The 21,901-nt window shown below is 38.9% G+C and overlaps 1 protein-coding gene across 1 annotated transcript in view; it reads left to right on the top strand.

The window, feature by feature from the left end:
• Positions 1–21,901, top strand: part of LOC143353990 (cell adhesion molecule Dscam2-like) — a 212,489-nt gene that overhangs the window by 185,670 nt on the left and 4,918 nt on the right. The window contains exons 4-7 of the mRNA XM_076787641.1: positions 2,156–2,302; positions 2,409–2,526; positions 8,514–8,675; positions 10,066–10,349. Coding sequence (XP_076643756.1) covers positions 2,156–2,302; positions 2,409–2,526; positions 8,514–8,675; positions 10,066–10,349 — 711 coding nt within the window. The remainder of the gene's footprint in view (positions 1–2,155; positions 2,303–2,408; positions 2,527–8,513; positions 8,676–10,065; positions 10,350–21,901) is intronic.

The raw sequence follows: 21,901 nt of genomic DNA, 5'->3' as shown, positions 1-21,901 counted from the left end.
CTTGTACAAGCTAATCTTGGATTCGCGAGCCTTGTTAAAGATTCTCGACAGCGGGGGATGGTTCCACAGGAACCGGCTGCAAATGTTTAGGATAACTACGGTCATTAACGTTGCTCCGGCTTATCTAAGGAACGAGCGCACGGCTTACACCGTGCAAGAACGAAGAGACCGTATCTGTCGCCATCTAGGGCAGGCCGCTCGAAATCCCGGAATTAGTATAATTATCGTAAAGGTAAAACTGTTCGGGTATGCACCGGGAAAGTATCGTGGAGCCGGCGATACCGAGTTATTAAAGATAATTCTGAATAGCATCCCGGTTTATTGGGAAACGTCGAGATCAATTACTACAACGTACGCCAGATATGAATAATACAGAGACTTGGGAAGTTTCGTGCCGCGACAGCGTTTGCATCAACTCCTGAATCGTCGACTGCAATTTACATAATTTAACGAATGTATTACACTGTCCGCTAAGCCCTCGCGATTATTACTTTAAATTATCGATCCTGCAAACGAGGATTTTCTCCGAACTTTGGGATTAAGGCGGAGAAATAGTTAAAAACGATAGATATTATGCAATTTAATAGACAACGTGCAATGTCACTACTATTTGATAAGTACACACACAATCTCTTAACTAAAATCTTATTTATTATCTTAGTAGCTTACTAGTTTTATTATCTGTTCACTACGTGCACATGACCGACTCCCTCGTATACCGAATTTATATCGATCCATCCATTTGACAATCGCCCCGTTCGTCAATACCATTTGTACTATATTCAGTGCCATTATACACTACACAGCGTATTGTGCAATCGTATCTTGCAATTTATTAGAAAATGTAATACGTAATTGTATTGTGTAATTCAGTAGACAATGTCTTTTGTATTCTTTCTGAATGTAGCAGAAAAATTTACAGTGACTACTATGAACAGCTGCTTATATTACATCTGGTCGTACAATGTTCATCATTATTAGAATGCGGGTTTTATGCATTGAAGCTTCAATGTATTATTTTCGATTTATTAACATTTTTAAAGGAGGAACACGATTTCTGTTTGGCTCCTGATAATTGCAATCGATGCAAACAATTTTTATTTTGCATAAAGATCCGCAGTCTAATCATTACATTTGGTTATGCAGGGCTGTAGGTATTTGCGAGTTCAAACATTTTCAATAAAAATTAAGTAATTTTATTATGAATCCTTATGACTAAATATATTGCTCATTATTATTCTTCATACAAAATAGTTTTTTATCGTGACTTTTATTATTATTAACGATTAATAATTTTTTGTTCTGGAACTATATATATATAACGTACTTAAAATGTTTTTTAATAAACTGTGTACATGATATATCAAATTGTATGCTAACATGGACAAAAATACAGTTTTCAGTTATAAGTTCATGTATCTGATGCTAAACAACAATTTGTCCTATCGTAGCTGCCATGATGCAACCACGGTGACGCTTACAATTATTCCAAGAACTCTAAACATTCGAAAGCTAGAAAGTTACAATTGGAAAATAAAACGCATTCACGCGATAATCGTTTAAGTTGAACTACGATATAAAATTATTGTACTTATGCTAATCATAAATGATTCACTAATTTTCATGTAAGTGGCGGCTGTTAATGTGCCCAGTATCTACTCTGAGTTGGTATCTTAAACAATTTTTGCTGTCGTTAGTATTGAGTTACTTACGTTTTATTTTTTAGAAAAAACGTAGTTATTATCTAGTATTCTGAGTATTCTAGCAAAGATTCATTTACGGTTACAATAAAATGGACACTTATATTCAGTGTTGCCAGATGAAGGGAGGGAGCACGAATTGAGGGGAAAAGTTACCCCCCCCCCCCTCTGCCATTAGCAGAGTATGCACGACAGAGACAGAACGCGTCACGTGACCGGGCCGCGGTGGAAGCGTGGGGAATAGCGCGGTAGAAGGGGAAATTAGAGTGGGGGAACAAGTCTTGATCTGGCAACACTGCTTATACTCACTTTTCGAAAGTAGAATAAAATAAAATCTGATGGACAATTATCAAGAATAATTGATAAAATAAAGTACAACACGAACACTTACATGAGGAAGCTATCAACGAAAACATATATAATATAAACATAAACATATTCTATAATGATTTCAGACGGAAAGTTCCACCTACTGCCTACCGGTGAGCTGCTGGTTCACAGTCTAGAGTTCAGCGACCAGATACACGGATACAGGTGTCGAACGATGCACCGTCTCACCAGACAGGTTGTTGTCAGCTCTGTGGCGAATGTCAGGATAGCCGGTAAGCTACGTAATAATCGTTGCTATCATTTTTCCAGGCACACCAACAAAAAAACCTGAGATTTATTGCAATTATTTGGCGCGCTCAGCCCCGACACTTTTTGCAGATCACAGAGGAGTGATGCCCCCGGTGATTCTTGAAAATTCCGGTGTGGTGCACGTTGCTCAAGATGAATCAACGTCATTAGTCTGCGTGGCGCAGGCCTGTCCGGCTCCCGAATATCGGTGAGTTTCTATCCCGAAGATTAATTAAGGCAATCTCGTTGGATGTACGACAGACGTAGCTAAACCGACCGAGGCAACAGTACTTTTATTCGCGAGAATGTTGCTAAACTGCGGTCGATTAACCGGGGAATGGTTATTAAAGCAGTTTATAACAACAAAATCGAGAACCGTAATCGGAAATCGGCGTTGTTTCTTTTCTAAATTCATTAATATCGCTATCACAAACCGTACAAACCAATGTATCATTGTTTGCATGGAGGACAATGGTAAACCCAAAGCAAAATTGAATCCAAATGTTTGTACTGTAGATACGCCCACCCCGTGTGCATTGTGGTGGGACTCTTAAATTCGATCTCTGAGGAATGCCTGTTACAAGATTCACCTCGTATGCTGACTCTACAGGGTGTCCCAAAAATGTTGTGCTTCCTTGAAAGAGATTATTCGCGGAGTCATTTGAAGTAACTTTTTCCTTTGCGAAAATGTTCTCCGCGGCTTTGTTAAGGAGTTGTTAACGAAAAACTCTGCTGCATCTGCTGCGCAGTGGTCTAAAATGCGAAGTAATCTTTTTAATGGAACATAATGTACCATACTTTTTGTTTATTTAATAGCTTTTTTTACTATTTTTCAAATATATTTACAAATTTAACAACTTTTAGAAACACATTCAGCTTAGTAAATATATTGTTCCTCTACATTTTTTAAGAATCGCTCTTTAAATCAAATTTGGTTTAGTGCCTAAAGTGTTTTTTAGTCGTCAAAGAGTCCCGACGAAGAACCCGAGAACCTATGCGCATAGCCGCACGGATGCGAGCGACTTTAAACAATAATAACTTGTGATATAGGACGAGATGGGAAATAATTCTTACATGATTGTGTAGAGGAAAGTATGCTGAAAATACTCCATTTTGTAAAATTCTATGATCTCGTATGATACAAAACATATCCCTTGCGAAGTCTTAAGAATTTTTAAAATTTTCTACATTGCATTTGGCATAACATGTTTAATACATTATGAATAGTAATTTTTAATCGACAATGGGAATTTACAGCTTAAAGATAAACCTTTCATTTAAAAAAAAATTGGAGGGAAAATATTAAAAAGGATCGTCAGGGCATCTCAAAGAAGAAAAGCAATTTTTTCCACGAGAAAGGCTATCTTCAAAACTTCCAACTTAGACATTTCTATTTAGAAATTTTCTTCTTACTTTCAAAAAAAAAAAAAATTACAAGAGTGTACACGTATCTATTGAATTTCTCCAATTTCCTAAAGAAAAGAATCTTCGTGATGTTAATAATTGTAAAGTAAGATGTAAAAAGAGCGAACTCATTATCGAAAGAAGAGAACATATACCATTTCTAATTTATATTTTAAACCAATTTTACATATACTTCCGACCAAAAAATAGCACATGTCGTGTGCTACTTTTCATTTTTCAATGACAAATTAATAATGTTGTAAGCTCAAAATATGTTTAAAAACTAATGACTTTTTTAAAAATTAATTCAAACTATTAATTTTTCCGAGTTATTAGAACGATTAGTTTATTAGGTAATAGTATATAGAAGAAAAGTAATTAAAGATTGGTCGAAATTGAGAAAAAAAGAGTAGAAGAAATTGAGAATAAAAGCTGAACCTGGTACATTGAAATTACTGAATTCTTTTAATTTGTCTTCCGCTTTAAATTGCACTCATTTTTCTCATAAATGCATAAAACCCGCAGTCTATAAGCGCATTATCATGCCACCTTTGACGTAAAACAATCTTTCTTCGTTCTTCTCCAATCATAAAATTGTCAATCTGTCATTGAGAAATTGAAGATGGCATCTTTAAGGCTGCGAGCGAAATATTAAAAAGCAAGACGTTAACAGCGGAACCTTCAAGAGTCCATAAAGTGTGGAATGATGACACATCTCGTATTTGATGATTCCCCGATGGGTCTCGAGCAAGTTTTTCATTCAGCAACAGCGACGCAAGTTCATTCGACTTGCTGGAAGCGTTCGAGCTGTCGCCCTCTCTTTTCCGTCGTAGTAGTAATAACATTGTGTCGAGGCGGCGCGCGTTGTATACCGAAAAAGCGCGCGTGCGAGCACGTCTTTGTACCTTTTGAGGCGTGGACCGACTGGCATCGGTGTCCCCGGCCGTTTCCGTCCGTTTTCGTATCACTTCTGGGACACCCGGAAGACGCTGAAAGGGAAGGCGACGATGGAAAACAAAAAAGCAAAGACTGCGGACCGTTTTTCCTCTAATCTGTCGCGTTCTCGTTCGACGAGGGAAACCGGCGGGGAGAAAAAAATTCCGTTTCTTCTCGTGCACGGCGAAAGGGGGGGGGGGGTCGCACGAGACAGGAAAGGAAGGACGAGAAGGAACGGCAAAAGGAAGATTGAAGACGGGAATATTCGAGGTGGAAGGCAAGTAAAGGAATAAGGACTGGGCGCGACTTTGATCGAAGAAAAGTGGGAGCACTCGAACATGAAACCTCGCGAGCGGAACACAATCGGAAACTCTCCATGTCGCTCCGGGTCCACGAGGAACCCTCCAGACCCTTTCTCTCTACCGGGATTTCCGGATCTCCTTTTCCCAGCGGCCGTGCATCCGTATGCACCGGCCAAGAAATATCTGCGAGGAAGGAAATCTATTGGGAATATCGGGGACCAAACTGCCGTGCCGTGACAGCGACACGAGAGACTGCGATTTTTTTTTTTTCGAAGTGCATCACGGTGTTCGGGACAATTTCACAAATAAAAGTACATATCCCTAAAAAAATTTTAAGGTAAAACATTAGTAATATAATATAGTTTGTAGCACTGCGCATAATTTTTATTAAACGTGTGAATCCATTGTTAAAACTGAAACGTAAAATCGAATACAAAACCATATATTTTCTGAAACACGTGCCATTTGCTGAATGTTTATTTGATTTTTGCAAGTTATGTCTCGTATTATGAGGCCTTTCAAAACCCACAAGAATTTGTTTGTAATATCTACAATTTGTTCCAATTTTTCAAGTTATTCTGGTTTAAAGAGTGTGCCACCAATTATGTGACTGTCTGTAGGTATAGTTATTAATTTACGAGTGAAAAAATGAACTCATTAACATACATGTTACCATAAATAGATAGATAAAATGGTTACGTATCATTAGAAACTATAATGGTCTTAACAGTATGGCTGAATAAGGCGTGAGAAGTGTTGTTTACGTTTGGTCCGGTCGAAGTACCACGAGTCAGACTCGTGTTACTTATTTTTAACCCGAATATCTTACGTCTCACTCGATATTCTAGGATTACATTACAGATGATTGAATGGATGTTTGATGCTTACTTCAGTACAGTTCAAGTAAAATGCACTATACCGTTTAATGCTGGTTTTACCTTTTTTCACCTTATTTAGCATGAAACAGCATCGCATTAACGATATTGTTCGAAAACCGCCATAATATCTGTATAACATAATAAACTAAGAATAAAAAGGTTTGGTAGATTTTTCGGCGATAATAACGAAGTACGAAATATGCAAGTATTTGGACAGTTGCGAACGGCAGTATGTCTGTTACACGTCACTCACTGTTAGTACACATATGAACCTCATGATACGATATCCCAGCCTAGGTGTACATTATATAAAATGTTGCAATATCTCTTGAAATATTCACATTTTAACATTATATCCCACTACTCTTTAGTTCAAAATGGCACGGAATATAAAATAATATGAGAAGCTTGTAGTGTTCCACTTAACGATAGCCGCACCGAGCGCAAAATGCGACTGGTGTACAATGTTTCATAAAAATGAGAAGACTGCATATATTTAGATTTCTCGCAATTTTTATATGAGCTTGCATGTAGAAATTCATTTAATAATTTCTAATGGCATCGTCTTTGTCGTTACAATAACTATATGATAAAAGAGGCAACACCGGTCACTTTACCGGTCGTGGTAAAGTTAGTGTCAAAAGGGAAGTTGCAATTTCGTTTTGCAGCTGCACCGACACGCAGCTGCAAAAAGTCGAACCACTCGACAATCGATCCCGATAAACAATGCAAAATTGTCTTCTGCAATTTCGTTCTACCTGCAATGGAAGCGGAGTTCGGCCCAGTGACCATGCTCGGCCCGTCTAAAGTTCTCCGTTCCCAGAACTCGGTCGAATAAAATACACTATCGGATCATAAATGATTTATCCCGAGAACTTCCCCGGCTTCAAGAACCGCGTTACATTTCCATTTGGACGCAACGCGAGGCGCAATTATGATCCCCCTGCCTCGGTGAGGTGAGCAGAATATCATCGCGATTTACGTCGCAACTGAAGCTCATCGGAAACCAGTTTAACAACTACCGCGGGCGCAGCCAGTGGAATGTTATTTCTCTTTTCACGTTCCGCGAGTTCGCCGAACTTCCTGTCCCGAGCTTACTTTCGGCTTTTGAGTTGGAATCCTCCAGAGCCCGATACCTCCGGGCTTGTTACCGATTTTGTTCGTGTGACGGATACTAAACTCCCGAACAAGAAGACAGCACACGCGTGTGCCGTCTTTAATTTCTCACGTTATAATTATGCTAGTGCAAAAACTTTGAATGCCTTATGATGATGACTAGCTTCCACGGATATGTAAACGTAACTTAGACTGGCGTTACATCAACGAGTTCGATTGGTAGTAATTGAAACACACAAATGCACGCAGACAATATGATAGGGTTAAACTTCATCTTCGCAACCCAGAAGTTTTTAACTTTTTAATATATAATCCTGTACATCTTGACTAGAAAATGCCAAAAATTGAAATTTTAAAACGAGGAGTTCACTGGTTCAAAAGTTGCGCGTGTTTAAAGTTGACAGTAACGTCGAAGGCAAAAGGAACGATGACGAGGGCGAGGATAAGCTGGGAAAAAGCGATCGGAAGGAAGAGGGTAACCAGGGTCACTCGGAGAGAGCAGCTCAAGGACTGATGGGCGACTCGATCGAAGGCCGTCAAGAAGCTGGGAAACCGAAAGAAAGCGAGAAATCTCCAGGATAAATGCTCGCAGTGGATGCGACTCGATGTCGTTTCTGGGTCGACGTACCCAAAAGCCAGTGAAATTGAACCTCTCTTCCCCCACTCCGTCCTCGCTCCGCTGTGTTCCACAGGCTATCCCATCTTTATATGAAAAATTATTCCTCGACTAAAAAGGCCGGCGTAAAATCTCGGCAAAAATCGGAATGGCTGGGGCGAGAACGAACGGGAGAAGTATTGTATTCTGATCATACTTGAGACGGCATTTATTCTGTTCTTGAACTTGCGCACGAAAGAATTCGTAAAATTAATTTAATTATAGGCATTTGAAGAATGCAACTCGCAGATGCGACGTGCAGTCATTAGGATCATAAGTAGACTGCTGATTTTATGCGTTCATGATAGAAGAAAATACACTGTTGTATTAAAAATATACTGTTGTATTATTTTCAATTATTAAAAAAAATAAATGTTTTATAAATTTTAAATAAATGTTTATGTAGCTCCAGTAGCGTGAAGTAATGCAGACTATTTTTATCTTGCATAAAAACGCGCAGTCTAATCATAAGTCAATTACTATATAATAGAGGTTTATTTTACGCTGCAACTGCTGGATCGATCACTGGGTCAAGACGACCCATTTTGGATTATTTATTTTACAATTAGATACATCACAGTACTCTAGTGGAAATAAGTAGATTGATTCGTTCGTGTTCATGCCACACGATAGAGGTGAATCGAAATCTTGATACGCTCTTGTAATTTTGATAAAAAAAAGTAAAAGTCACATTGACTAATCAATATAAAAATAATTGTGTTAAACGCATACCTCGAAATGTAGTGAGTGCTGAAAAAAGAAATCTGATCTGAAAACATGGTGAATTGAAATTGAATTGAAACATAAAAAATATGATGTTGTAGAACGATTGATGTACCTATACTTCGTCTCACTGCTTATCTTTTATACTAGTTTATGAAGCGATTAACTTCTCATTTTCCAGATGGTACGCACAAACCGGCTCAGAACCGATGCTGGTACACTCCGGACCAAGAACCAGACTGCTCGGTTCTGTCCTAGCCTTAGAAGCTGTCACGCTAGAAGATAGTGGAATTTATCGTTGCTCTGCAACCAACCCTGGGGGAGAAACCAGCGCCGAAATTAGGTACCAGTGTGATTCATATCCAACACAAGACATTCCAAATTATGGGAGAAAGAATAACTAGAACTTAACTACATTTCTGACCAAAATAATAACACTGGTTTCCTACGACTAAAAGAATATATTCTACTAATTGATACACTATGTCCTCATCACGTGTTAGTTCAGTTACGAGTAAACGTTCCTCACTAAATTGCGCTTTAGTTGCGAAAAATATATTAAACCTGGAAATACTAAGTTTTTTTTTTAATCTATCTCCATACATAATCATTTATGCTCAAATGATCATTAAAAATATGGTTAAACTATTCCTTGCAGGAACTCAAATTTTGGATTTTCTTTATACAATCCTGTAGATTTTGATGAGAAAATGCCAAAGATCCAAGTTGTAACGTTAGAAATTCACCGATTCAAAAGTTGTACGTGTGTAAAGTTGAGCGATTTCAAGCGTTTTTGACAGGTAAGGGCGCCGCCATGTTGGTATGTGCTCAGCGTCGCGCGCCGTCTAATGTGCGGAGCCGCAAGGTGGCACCACAAGCACCCATGTGATGTCGATAACGTAGGTTTGCACCCATAGTCGGTTCAGCCTGTCAGTCGGTCCTCTCCAACTCCCCAAACGAACATAACCCCGACAACCTTCTCGCGGCTCCGTTCATGGGACGATACTGAGTACATACCAGTATGGCGGCGCCCTTACCTGTCAAAAACGCTTGAAATCGCTCACCTTCACACACGTACAACTTTTGAACCAGTGAATGTCTAGCAATACAACTTGGATCTTTGGCATTTTCTCGTCAAAATGTATGGGAATGTATAAAAAAAAGTCCAAAATTTGTGGTCCCGTAAGGAAAAGTTTAGCCAAAAGATATTTAATCTTCTTGGCCTCCAATTAAACTTTGAAAAAGCAACAATGACGATATGCAAAACTGTTTAATTTTATTCGGTTCTCAAAATAAATTGTAATTTCTTAATTTCCACATGTTATATCATGCAAAAACATATAAATATAGAAAAAAAATGAATCATATATTATGAAAATAGAGGCTTTGAGCTTTAAAATGGAACCAGATTTATTAATACACGACTTTTCTTTCCGAAATTATAACAATTTGAACATTGACAATTTTATGAAAATAGGAAGTATAGAGTGCCAATGCTTCTTGGAGCCATTGGTATAGAAAAGATAACTCGACTAAGCAAAGATCATTTTTCATACATTAAGATAACTCCCTTTCGAAATCGCAGATGCTAAAATATCATCAATCGCGTTTCACAAGCTAGAGTCTCATCTCAGACTTTCGGACCACACCTTGCAAAATGAATCGCCGTATATTTCGTGTACCGGAAGCAAACGTAACATGCAAAGGATACAAAGGACACTGTTCCCCTGCAGGCTGATCGTGACTGCTCCTCTACACGTAGAAGTGACCCCGCCGTTGCTGAGCGTCCATTTGGGCGGTAATGCCGAATTTAGATGCGAGGTCAGCACGCATCCACAAGCAGGACCGCACTTTGTTACCTGGTACAAGGACGGCCGGCAGCTGCCGGGAACCGGCAGACAATCAGAATTATTGAGGCTCAACGGGATCGGCAGGGAAGATCGTGGAATGTATCAATGTATAGTCAGAAGGGCGGAAGGGGACACTGCTCAAGCCTCCGCAGAACTTCAATTAGGCGGTATGTACCTAACAAGATTTGTTCTTTAACGATTACAAGTAAATTGCGGATATTTGTGCAAAATAAAGTTTTATAGATTTTATTTATGGAGACTGAAGTTAATACTAGACAATGACACATTTGAAATTGAATTTAAGATCATTGGGGTTGTAAAGGATGCATTTATAGTGAATTTTGTTTATTCGATAAATGTCTACATTCCTTTTCTATTGGGCAAGAATAGCTCTTTAACATTTATAAATCAATTGTGGATCGTTCTGCAAAACAAAATTTTCTAGATATTTATTCACGAAGACTCGAGATTTGCACTGAAAGTGATAGGTTTGAAATTTAATTTACGATTATTGGAGTTGTAAAGGTCACTATTTTAGCGAATTTAGTTAAGAAATGTATTTAGTTTATTCAATAACATTGCTTATTCCTAACAAGATTTACTTAATAACGAATCCATTATGGATATTTGTGCAAAATGAAATTTCCTAAGTATTATTTATGAAAACTGAAATTAATGATAGAAAATGTTAGCTTTCAAATTGAATCTATGATTATTGAAATTGCATAGATGAATTTGTGATGAATTTATTTAATAAATTTACTTCTTTGGACAAACTTACATTATGATAAAACAAAACTGAAAATCTGAATGAGTACTATGTTATTAATTTAATTAAATTTATGTAAAATAGTCGCTTGATATTTTGTAGATCTAGTATTAAACAAAAATTTATTCGTTGTATCAATCATTCTAATATTTTAGCATTGAACTCCAGAAAACATTTAATTTCATCGATCTGTATATTTTATTGAATCCCTCACATCCATGTTTACCATAAATGCGTAAAAATTCGCTGTCTATTTATAATATTATATGAGTATTTCTACAGTCCTCGGATAATCATAATCAACAGAAGCTGTCCAATAGTTTTTATTTACGCTTCTAATAATTCCTAGTAATTCCCTTTTCTTAAACGGTGATAATAAATTTCTGAATTTAATTATACATAATTTCAGTTCAAACTATCAAACCAGACCCTGATTATTAATTGGTCTCGAACAATAAGACATCATCTTAGTTGTTATGTAGAATAATATGGAAATTACTATCGAGTTGCGAATTAATTATAGCAATTCAATGGTTTAGGGGGTAGAGTTGCTGTGTTGCAAGCATTACACTTTCAGTAATTTGAGCGTAAATTAATTCTACAATGTATGTACTTTTTTAACATATTACCAGGGCTGGGGAAAAATAGATTTCTGAAAAAGTAAATAGAATTATTCTTTCGAATGACACACGATGTGGCAAATAATTTTTTTTTAAAATAGTAATTACATAAACAAATAGTCACTTCAATCCTAACTCATGCAAACACTACTGCGAAACGAATATTTCGTCGTTCGTATAATATAATACATTTATATTGTTTATAGATAACTGAAAAATATCCAATAAAAGTAATTTATACGTGTTACTGAATTACTTTATTTGCTTTAAACAGAACACGTTGCTCGACACAATTCCCTATTTGCCATATTCGAATCTAAATAGAAAATAGTATATAGTATAGTCTAGCGTAAATAGTAACTAGTATTTGCATAAAATTAAAGTTTTAAATGAAATAGTATTTTGAAATAGTATTTGATGCAAGCATTAAATGAAATAGTATTTCCAAATAGTATTTGATTAAAGCATTAAATGAAATAATATTTTGAAATAGTATTTGATTAAAGCATTAAATGAAATAATATTTTGAAATAGTATTTGATGCAAGCATTAAATGAAATAGTATTTTCAAATATTATTTGATTAAAGCATTAAATGAAATAGTATTTTCAAATAGTATTTGATTCAATCATTAAATGAAATAGTATGTTCAAATAGTATTTGATGCAACCATTAAATGGAATAGTATTTTCAAGTAGTATTTGATTCAAGCATTCAATGAAATAGTATTTTCAAATAGTATTTGATTCAGGCATTCAATGAAATAGTATTTTCAAATAGTATTTGATTAAAGCATTAAATGAAATGAAATGCGGTTGTGGTTCGTTTTGTTAACAAATACGCGTTATGTTATGATTTTGTTAGAGAAACATCATAAGGAGAGTCCCCCCCCCCCCCAAGCTAGCATCCGAGACACATCGTCTCGTCTCATTATCGAGCCTCCTTACATTTTCAAATAGTATTTGCTTATGGAAATATTTCAGCTTTAGTATTTTTTCTCGAACTATTTCAAATTTTCCCCAGCCCTGCATATTATCATAATCACACTAAATAAAACGACGAGTTTTACGGCGCGACGACGCGACGACGGGTCAAAGAAATTGTTTCAGAACAAAGGTCAAGCAATTTGGAACTGTTTAAATCAAGCCCCGTTTACTGCCTCTCAAAAATCAATCAGTTAGCAGTCAGGGAAATGCAATTCGGTTTGTTATCGGCCAGGAAATAGTTTTCGCACACAGAAATACCGAAATACGCGAGCGTCAGTTCCCATCGATTCAATACATTTCGATCTCAATTACTGAATTCTACGAATTCAACGTCATTCCAACTACGAGTGCACAAAGGAAAATTACATGGAAAGTTGCCGTACAGTTTCGATCAGAATTGCAGATGAGGGTAGGTTCAAACGCGCCTATGAACGTAATATGTATAAATTCACTTTTCCCAGATGTTATCTACCTCGGCTAGGCACAAAGTAAATGAGATCACTTACGAAGATTCATTTTCCGGTACTCGTGACTTTGCTGTTTCCCCGCGAATTCCGCTACCGCAATTATCTTGCGCATACTTGACCCAAAATGACCGTTAACACTGCCACTGTCTCGTTAGTCCTGTATAAGTTACACAATTCCTTGTTCAAACCTAAATATTAATTTTTAAAATATATTACATAATGTGCTGAGGGGACCAAATTTTGTTCATACCTACTAGACGCAAGAGTGTCGAGTGAACAACCGTTGGAATTAATTGTACTATTATACTGCGTTTTGCTACTTTTCAAATTTATATGCAAATTCCTATTTTGATAATATTTTGTAAGAATCTGGACATAGGAAAAATTTGTTTCGCTGACTGTGGCGAATATAAAATCAATACTAAGTTTTGTGAATACACACGCCCACACACACTTTGTATAATGTTCTGCAAATTTCCACATGCCACGAATAAAAATCCACCACCCGGTAATCAATAAAATAAATCTTGACATTCCAGCTTTCGTTCCATTAAACAAAATGTTTTGCTTTTACGAGAATTTGATAGGTATTGCTTCAGTGGTCCAGTGCAGGTCAAATGCGTACGAAAGCAAACTGTGAAAAATGAAAATTCTAAATTCGAATAAAACCTCTCCCAGCATTTGAAGTTGATCGCACATCTAGATCTTGAACTAGATTTGAAAATAAAATCTCGAGAAAAATGCAATTAAATTAAATTAAATGATTAAATGAAATTTAATATTTTGACTATCAGTTATGTACATACAGTGACAGCTGTGTTCTTCAAACATCCACAACTTTCTTACGAATTTGAACAAACCTTTTTGCAGATCACTTGTTTAAATAATATACCTACCATTATAAATTACCTAACACATTTATATAAACTCTCATATGTAGTCTATAAACTAAAATAGGGACTATGTGTTTTTGGACTTCTCTAGTAGCATTTATGGTTGGCCAACATGGGCCAACGGTTGGGAGTTATGTAATTGGAATATGGTTAGCAGTTTTGCGTACAAATCCCCAACATGGGGCCTACGACGAAAAATTATGACAATTTGCCAACGAATATTCAACGTTGAGCCTACAATTATTATAGTTGGTTAATTAACAAAAAATTTACATATGATAATACTACGTGACCAACGTAGTTGGACCACAACCAATGTTTGCCAACATCTAAATATCGTCTTACAGACGTTAAAAACGTGGCTGAAATTAAAAACTTGTTAAATATTATATCCCAAATTGATTTTTTGTTCTCTTATTTATGGATATATACTTGCAATTTGTTATTGTCGGGCAATGGTTAGCCAACTAAAGTTTTATTGTGTGCAGCCTTCGAATTTATTTATTTCTCTAGTTTTTTCATTTTCCAAAGGGTAGGAACGAGTAGTGGTCATGTAGTATAACGAAACCCTTTTGGGTTTCTTCAGAATGGACCTTCGTTTTTTAGATATTTTGATATACAATTTTTGACGTACCTAGTAACCCATATCATAACATCTACTATCAAAATAGCTCTGAAAATCAGAATAATATATTAGCGGGCCTAGTTGGCCATGATCGTTGGCCCATCTGCATAAAAAGGCCACATTTTTAACGGTTCGCCAACCAATACGGCAACGAATGCCCAACAAAGTGCCAACCATAAATGCTACTAGGGTTTTCTGTTTTTCGCCATTGAACTGATATAAATTTCTTAAGAATCGACTTGTGTAACTTAAACATATACCTTGGGAAGAAGATATCCAATAACGCGGATGATCGAAAATGATTATTGAGGTTTGATTACACGGGGGCCAGATTACCACCCCTTCCTTTGCTTACACCTCTGTTCGAGATAATATTGTAGCCAGTTCTGGCCGAGAGTCGTCGATTCGATCGATCCGGTTCGCATCCAACCCAATTGGCTCCTCGAAATACTTTCACCGAATCGATACGGCCGCGAATCGTGGTACGAGGCTGGCATAGGTGACGTGTCAGAAGTGACACAATATACAGCGCATCAAAGCGGTGTACGGGGGCACCGCGATATCGGTAGTCAGCGTTGCCGGTCGCATTACGGGGGAGTGAACTCGATTATCGTGGAAAGAGTGAGTCCCGACCACGTGGCAGGTTGCCTCGAGAGACAGAGAGCGAGAGAGAGAGAGAGAAAGATCGAACTCTTTCGAGAGAGAGAGAGAGAGAGGGGGGAGCTCCTCTTTGAAGTGGAGAAGGCTTCTTTTACGGCGCTTTAGGTGTGCCCCCTTACCGTCCCTCGTGCTCGGGTCCGCACGTGACGTCGTTGGTTGCCCCAAACCAGAGTCCACCCCCTTCCATCGTTCGTTCCAGCGTGTAGCACTCTTTGGTAACTGCTACGTGGCGTCTCTCTCGCCCGTTTGCCCTATATCTGGACCATAGCTCGCCCGCCTATCCACCTATGGACGAGTAGCGGGCGCCATGAAAGAGGACCGCGCGCCCAGTCGACAGAGGACGCGGAGGCGCACCACCGCCCGGCCCGGAGAGAGGAGAGAGGGCCTTTGAAACAACAATGAAGTTAGCGTCTCTCGCTCGTCAGCGTCGGTAATGCACGGAATTTACGTCAAAGGGAATTCGAGCAAGCACCGCCACGGTAAGGACGCACGCTGGCCTGGATAAAGAGCGAGAGAGAGAGAGAGAGAGGGGCGGAGGAAAGCGAACCGGCTCGTTGCAATTTCGCAACCAGCAAAGAGGGTGCCACGGAAGGAACCGGCCAGCCTCCAATGCCGCGAGCACCGGGGAAAAAAGAGTCGTCGTTGACGAGCTGCAAGTTGCGACCGAGGTATCCGTGTTCCCTTGTTACCTAACCGACACTTGCGCATTGTCTCAAGCCCGAGCTACGACTTGCTCGACGGCGCACAGTGGGTGAAAACGTGATTTCGGCGCTGGAAAATGGAAAAATTTTTTTTTTTTGTTTTTAAATAAATGAGTGACGGGGATGTCCAATATTCAAGTGCAATTTAAGAGAAAACTATTAGAAATAGCCGAGTTGGGTTTAGACAATACGAAAGCTTACATCTTCTAGGATTTAAAACGACGTTAAAACCAGTAATTGTTATTACATTTTTTAAATTATAGTTTTTTCAAGTGAGAACAAGTTTTTCACCTAAATTTGAACTTTAAGTACGCATATACTAGCCGGAACCTAATAGAACCTTGCACCGACTGTACTGTGATAAACTATGATTTGTTGACCAAACAATGCAAACAAACAATGTCACGAGTTAACTCGTGCTTTCATGACCAGACGTTGTTGCGACATTATCGTACCAAAAAAGAATATAAAAAGTTATATAAAGGATACGTCCAAAGTTTCATTTCAATGCATTATGTATAAATAAAGTTTATTGAAGTTTATTTAGATTGTTTTACTTCCACGTTCAATTGCGAAATAATAGCTGGTGACATGAGATAGCTCCTGCGTAAAATTGCCGGTCAACAATGTGTCAATATCTGTCGACAAAGGTCAGTGAATTCGATATTTAACCATCCGAGACACCGACAAGTCCGATTGACAAGTTGACTCGCGATCCCTGGTTAACAGGTTAAACATGACTTCTTCTTTCTAAACGCGTTCCATCAGAATCGGAGTATATTTACACAGTCTCGATCCCTCGACCGCCATCCTCGAAAGTAGGTCCATCAAAATGGCAGTAATATCGACGAACGTACACCGAGGGGCAACACGAAAATAGTCCCAGCTGTCTGTTCGATCTCTGATATCCTTGAAACTTGCATCCCCTGCGGGCAGGCTGAGATCTTTTAATTTCCTCCATTTCCCGCGAACGCGAAAGGCCTGCCTGACTGGAAAAAAAAACATTCACAAATTTTGCGTACCTATATTAAAAGCGCGAGGAGACGAGCGGCGAATATTACGTTCCCGTGGAAATTATGGGGCACTGTGCGTTATGAAATTTCCCTTTCACCGTGAACGCGGGTTCGCCCACCTGCCTCGTGCTTTGCCGACGAATGAAGATTCACGGTTTTTTGAGAATATACATCGAGCCGCCGACGTCCAGAAATTCCGGGACGCTCGGTGCAAAATTTTTTAATATTTCGCCGAAATTGGTACTCCGGAGTTTTTAATGCGACTTTCTCGCAGCACTTTTGAACAATAGACTCTCGAGCTGCGAAACGGCAATACATTAATTAACTGCAGATCCTAGTCAAAATTTTATTTTCCAGCGACGCGGGTTCTCTACGTTTGTAGGTACAGTGGAACTTCGCTCATGCGAACTTGTTGGAAGACCTGCAGTTCGTACAACTGGGACGTTCGCATAATAGGAGTCCAACGATTGTCCTTATTATTTACGACTAGATTGTGAATCATCGTGCAAAATAAAAACTGCTCGAGTTGATTGTAAAGAACAAAAGTTAGACGAAAATGGATTTTTTATTTTAATAATTTTGGTAAGTCGACAGCAATAGAACGACACTGTTTGATTCGTCTAATATTCCTACAGTAGGGTGGACCTTATTTTTTAACTATGAAATTTTAATATTATAATTGTCACTGCCAGACCCGCGTTTTGGACACATATCGAATAGACATGTATGTTTACACTCCTCGGCGACCTAGGCCACTCGACCTTCGCTGTCCTTTTCTACGTTCGGCAGTATATCGAAGAATAGTATCTTCTGTCCGATATATGTCCCTGGGTAGACCCGTGTTGTGGACATATATCGAGTAAACACTGTAAAACACTGTATACAAAATTTGAGATCAATTGGACGTCGCGAAGACTTTTTGAAATATGACGTTGACGTTAGAAATAACTGCACTCTTAATGTAATGAGTACACTTCAAATCTTCTTATTCACTTATTCGATTTTGACACAAATGCATACAATCTGCACATTTATCATAATCTACTGATCAACTGTAAAACTATTAATACAAATGTATAACTCGCATTCTGATTACATCGAATCTATATTTTTATAGCTTGCCTGGATTTCTCGAAAATAAACGCTGGTAAATGCAAATAATTTTTAGACTGGGGATTGTATGCATTTATAATAAGAATGAATGAAACATCGGAGAAATCGAGAACATTTAAGAATATCAATACATTTCTTATGACTTAATAAAACCACTGAAATGTTCAATAAACTGCGATTTGGTTCCCACGTTTTGCAATTAATGCAAATAAATTTTATTTTGCATGAAGAACCATAGTTGTTGTTACGTCAACGGTTATATTAAACTGGACGGAATAGGCGTGCAATAACCGCCACCTATGAATTATTTAGGAAATTATGGAAAGTAGCACATTACATCGAGACACCCTACTACTTTTCAGTAAAAGATGCACATCACTATGCTCTATACAGAAGGTGACCAAATTATTATACTCAAACTCACATTTTTTAAGTTTAAGCGATGGAATAGAGTAGATGTCATTATTGTAATGTTAGAATGTCTAACTATACAAAGAATATCTATACTCTACAAAAAAAAGAAGATTATTCAATATTTCGTCACTCCGCCGAGCTGTTAGCTTTTATGACGGTTTGTGCACTATGAATCAAGTATAGGAACAATATTAAATGCATAAAAATCCTGCACTTATTATGTCGATTAAACGTAAGCCAAATCTTTTCTACGCTCACTTAATACCGAAACGAAATTTACAATTCTTAACACGCACCTACATCGGTCTGTCTTTTTTAAAAATATGAGAATTATGTGTTAACGTATTACTCGCAGTATTGCTAAATGTTAATTAAAACCACGATTATCACACATTTTAAGGAAAAATCTTTTAAGTATAATATGAGGTGTGCAAGTAAATTCGGTGCCTTTTTTAGTGATGTTTAACTTTTATTTCTAAAGGAAGCATACAAGACTAACTTCAATTTTTTTATGTAATCCTGTAGATTTTTGCGAGAAAATGTCGAAAATTCAAGTTTTAGTGTTAGGAATTCACTGATTCAAAAGCTATGCGTGTTTAAAGTTGAGCGATTTTAAGCATTTTTGACAAGTAAGGGCGCCGCCATGTTAGTGTCTACTCAGCGTCGCGCGTCGTCTAATGTGCGGAGACGCTAGGTGACACCACAAGCACGCCAATATGGCGACGCCCTTGCCTGTCATAAACGCGGAGAATCGCACATCTTTACACACTTCACCCTTAAATGCATGAGTGGGGTCCGCAAAGGACCCCAGTGTTGGATTTTGTGTTAACATTTTTAACCGCGCCATTTATGAACTGAGAGTTCAACTATTTGCTTCTGTCAATATTTAGGTTATGTTTAATGTGTTTACAGAAATAAATTGTTGCTGTAATCAAAGTTAGGAAGGAATTAGGTAAGTGGGGTCCTCAATGGACCCCATGTATGCATTCATGTTCCTAATATTTAGTTTACCTATGCACTTAAGGGCTAACACTGGGATTTTCGGCATTTTCTCACAAAAATCTACTGAATTATATAAAAAAAGTTAAAAAGTTCTGGTTTCCTGAGGTAGAGTTTAGGCCAAGATTATGTTTCGAAGTGCTTTTTCCCGGATAAAGAACGACGGTTTCCTATGAAATTATCGATGGACTTTTTTAAATCATCGGGCGAATTGTAATGGTCCCCGGACAAATTGTGTTAGAGGGACCTAAACAGATGATAGTCTGTTGTGACTTCCCATCCCAACGGATAAAAAGGGTTCTTCGTCGTTTGTGCAAAACGTGACCGAGCGTTGTCGTGTTGCAGGATTACGTGCCTACTCTTTCGGCCGGCGAAAGATCGTTTTCTCTCCAGTTCAATGTGTGCATTAATTAATTGTTGCTGGTAGTGGTCTGTTTGGCCAGAGTGAAGCAGCTCGTAATGTAGGATGCCCTTAAAATCCCACCGAAATGACGCAAAACTTTTTTGTCGCGAATATTGAGGTTTGCCGTGGACGTGGAAGATTCTCCGGGGCTAACCCATGGTTTTCTTCGTTTTGGGTTGTCATATAGGATTCATTTTCATCGCACGTTACAGGAAACCCTTCCTTCTAAACCGAGAAAACAAACTTTCCGCCACATCAATTCTGCGTCTTTTGATTTTTTCCGCTCATTGGGGGACCCAATTACCAAGTGTTTGAATTCCGTCTAATTTTTAAGGCGAATAGAATGCGGTAAAGGGGTATTTTTAAAGCTGATGATCGGCACTTTAAAACGCCAGCAAGAACAGGACTAAAGTATAATTTAAGCTAAAGCTACATAAAAAGGCAACGAACTTATCTGCATCCTTAGGCAAATTATTAGTAATTTGGCCACCCACTGAATGTAACACAAAATGTTTCTAAATTCTTCGATCGGGTCGACGACGGGGCGACAGCGCAGCGTTTCGGTTTCATCCGAGTCCGAGTCACGTATCGATGATCGCTCGGAGGCATCGAGACGAGGTTCATCAATCTCCTCACGGGTCCACGAGCACCATCTGCGAAGACTGTCCTCGCATTCACCTAGGGAGAAACGGGGGAGAACGAGAGCGCTCGAACTATCTTTTCCTCTCCGACTGTCACTCTCCGGTTCTAAACGACGGAACTGTTCTTTGTAACGCGCAGCCCGAGCATTTTTAATGACGACGAAATCGACACTTTTAATTACGAAGAGTCGTCCTCGTCCTTGCCGCAAGCCTCTCGTCCCACCGCGTCGGAGGAAGCTTCGATCTTGGACTCTCGTTCCTCGCCCTGCCACGGGTTTTTCCTTCTTTCTTATGCTGGCGCACCCACCACCCGCGAACGTTCGAAGCCCCCGCGCGGTTCGTCCCCTTCGCCGCGCCGTGTCGTCGAGATAGAAACATCGAGAGAGAGAAAATATTCACCGGGCTTCCGTCGCAGCGAGCCCATTGTCTTTCGTTTTCTATCGCGATGCGCGGTGCAGCCGGTGGTGGCTTTCAGAATCAAGAATCTCCGGGCGGTCTTTCACGCTCGTGCCTCGCGAGCCTCTTTCTTCGTCGCCAACCAGCTGGGCTCACTACTTTCGTTGATATCCTGGCGACGACGTATCGTTTTTAACGAGATGGATTCGATTGCGCTGCGGTCATTGTACCTCCGCGAATATATCCCGGATTGATCACCCGGCTCCTCTTTCCTCTGTCTCTCTCCCTCATCATGGCCCTTCAGATTTTTCTCTTTTACCTCCTCCACCCACGCCTCGGCTCGCCTCGCCTTTTTCTATTCCTTTCAACACCCAGTCGAATAGAACACGACTACTCCGCTGATCGAGACTTCAGCCGAGCGTGCTGGTTCCGACGTTAAAAAGGATTTGTCTCTCCTATACTTTTCTCTCTCTCTCTCCCTCTCTCTCTCTCTCTCTCTCTCTCTCTCTTGCTCTCTTGTGCTCCGTCGTTTTTCTTTCGATATTTTCCCAGCCGCTGTTCTCGAGCACCCGTGATTCCGATGATTCTTTGAAGTCTCGTGAACAGCTGCCCGTGAAAGTGTTGGGTGAGAAATGGGCTTGGGGGAGAGTCTGTGTTGAGAAACGTGCAGCCTGTTTGAAGCCTCCGATTTTTTTACTGTTTCGTGCCATCGTGTGCACGTAAAAATCATCGAAAAACGAGGATACGGGTGTCGGCGAATCCGTTTACCCGACGAGAACTGTTCGGGAGCTTTTCTCGCGCATACTTCAATCGTATTGTGTCATTCCTTTCCTTCTCCCTTTCGTGTGCCGTTCGTTTTTTCTTGTTTCTGCGCCGATTTTTGCTATATGTTTACCGTACTAATCGTTTTGATTTTCGATTTTATGCATTTACGACTACCTTCGACTTACCAAAATGATCAACAGAGAAAAGGGTCATTCCATGCCAAGTTGAGATCAGCGCTATAGACAACCGACCAT

This window comes from Halictus rubicundus, chromosome 5 (genome assembly GCF_050948215.1).
Source record: "Halictus rubicundus isolate RS-2024b chromosome 5, iyHalRubi1_principal, whole genome shotgun sequence".
NCBI classification, from domain to species: domain Eukaryota; kingdom Metazoa; phylum Arthropoda; class Insecta; order Hymenoptera; family Halictidae; genus Halictus; species Halictus rubicundus.
This window is presented reverse-complemented; position numbering and strand designations above follow the sequence as displayed.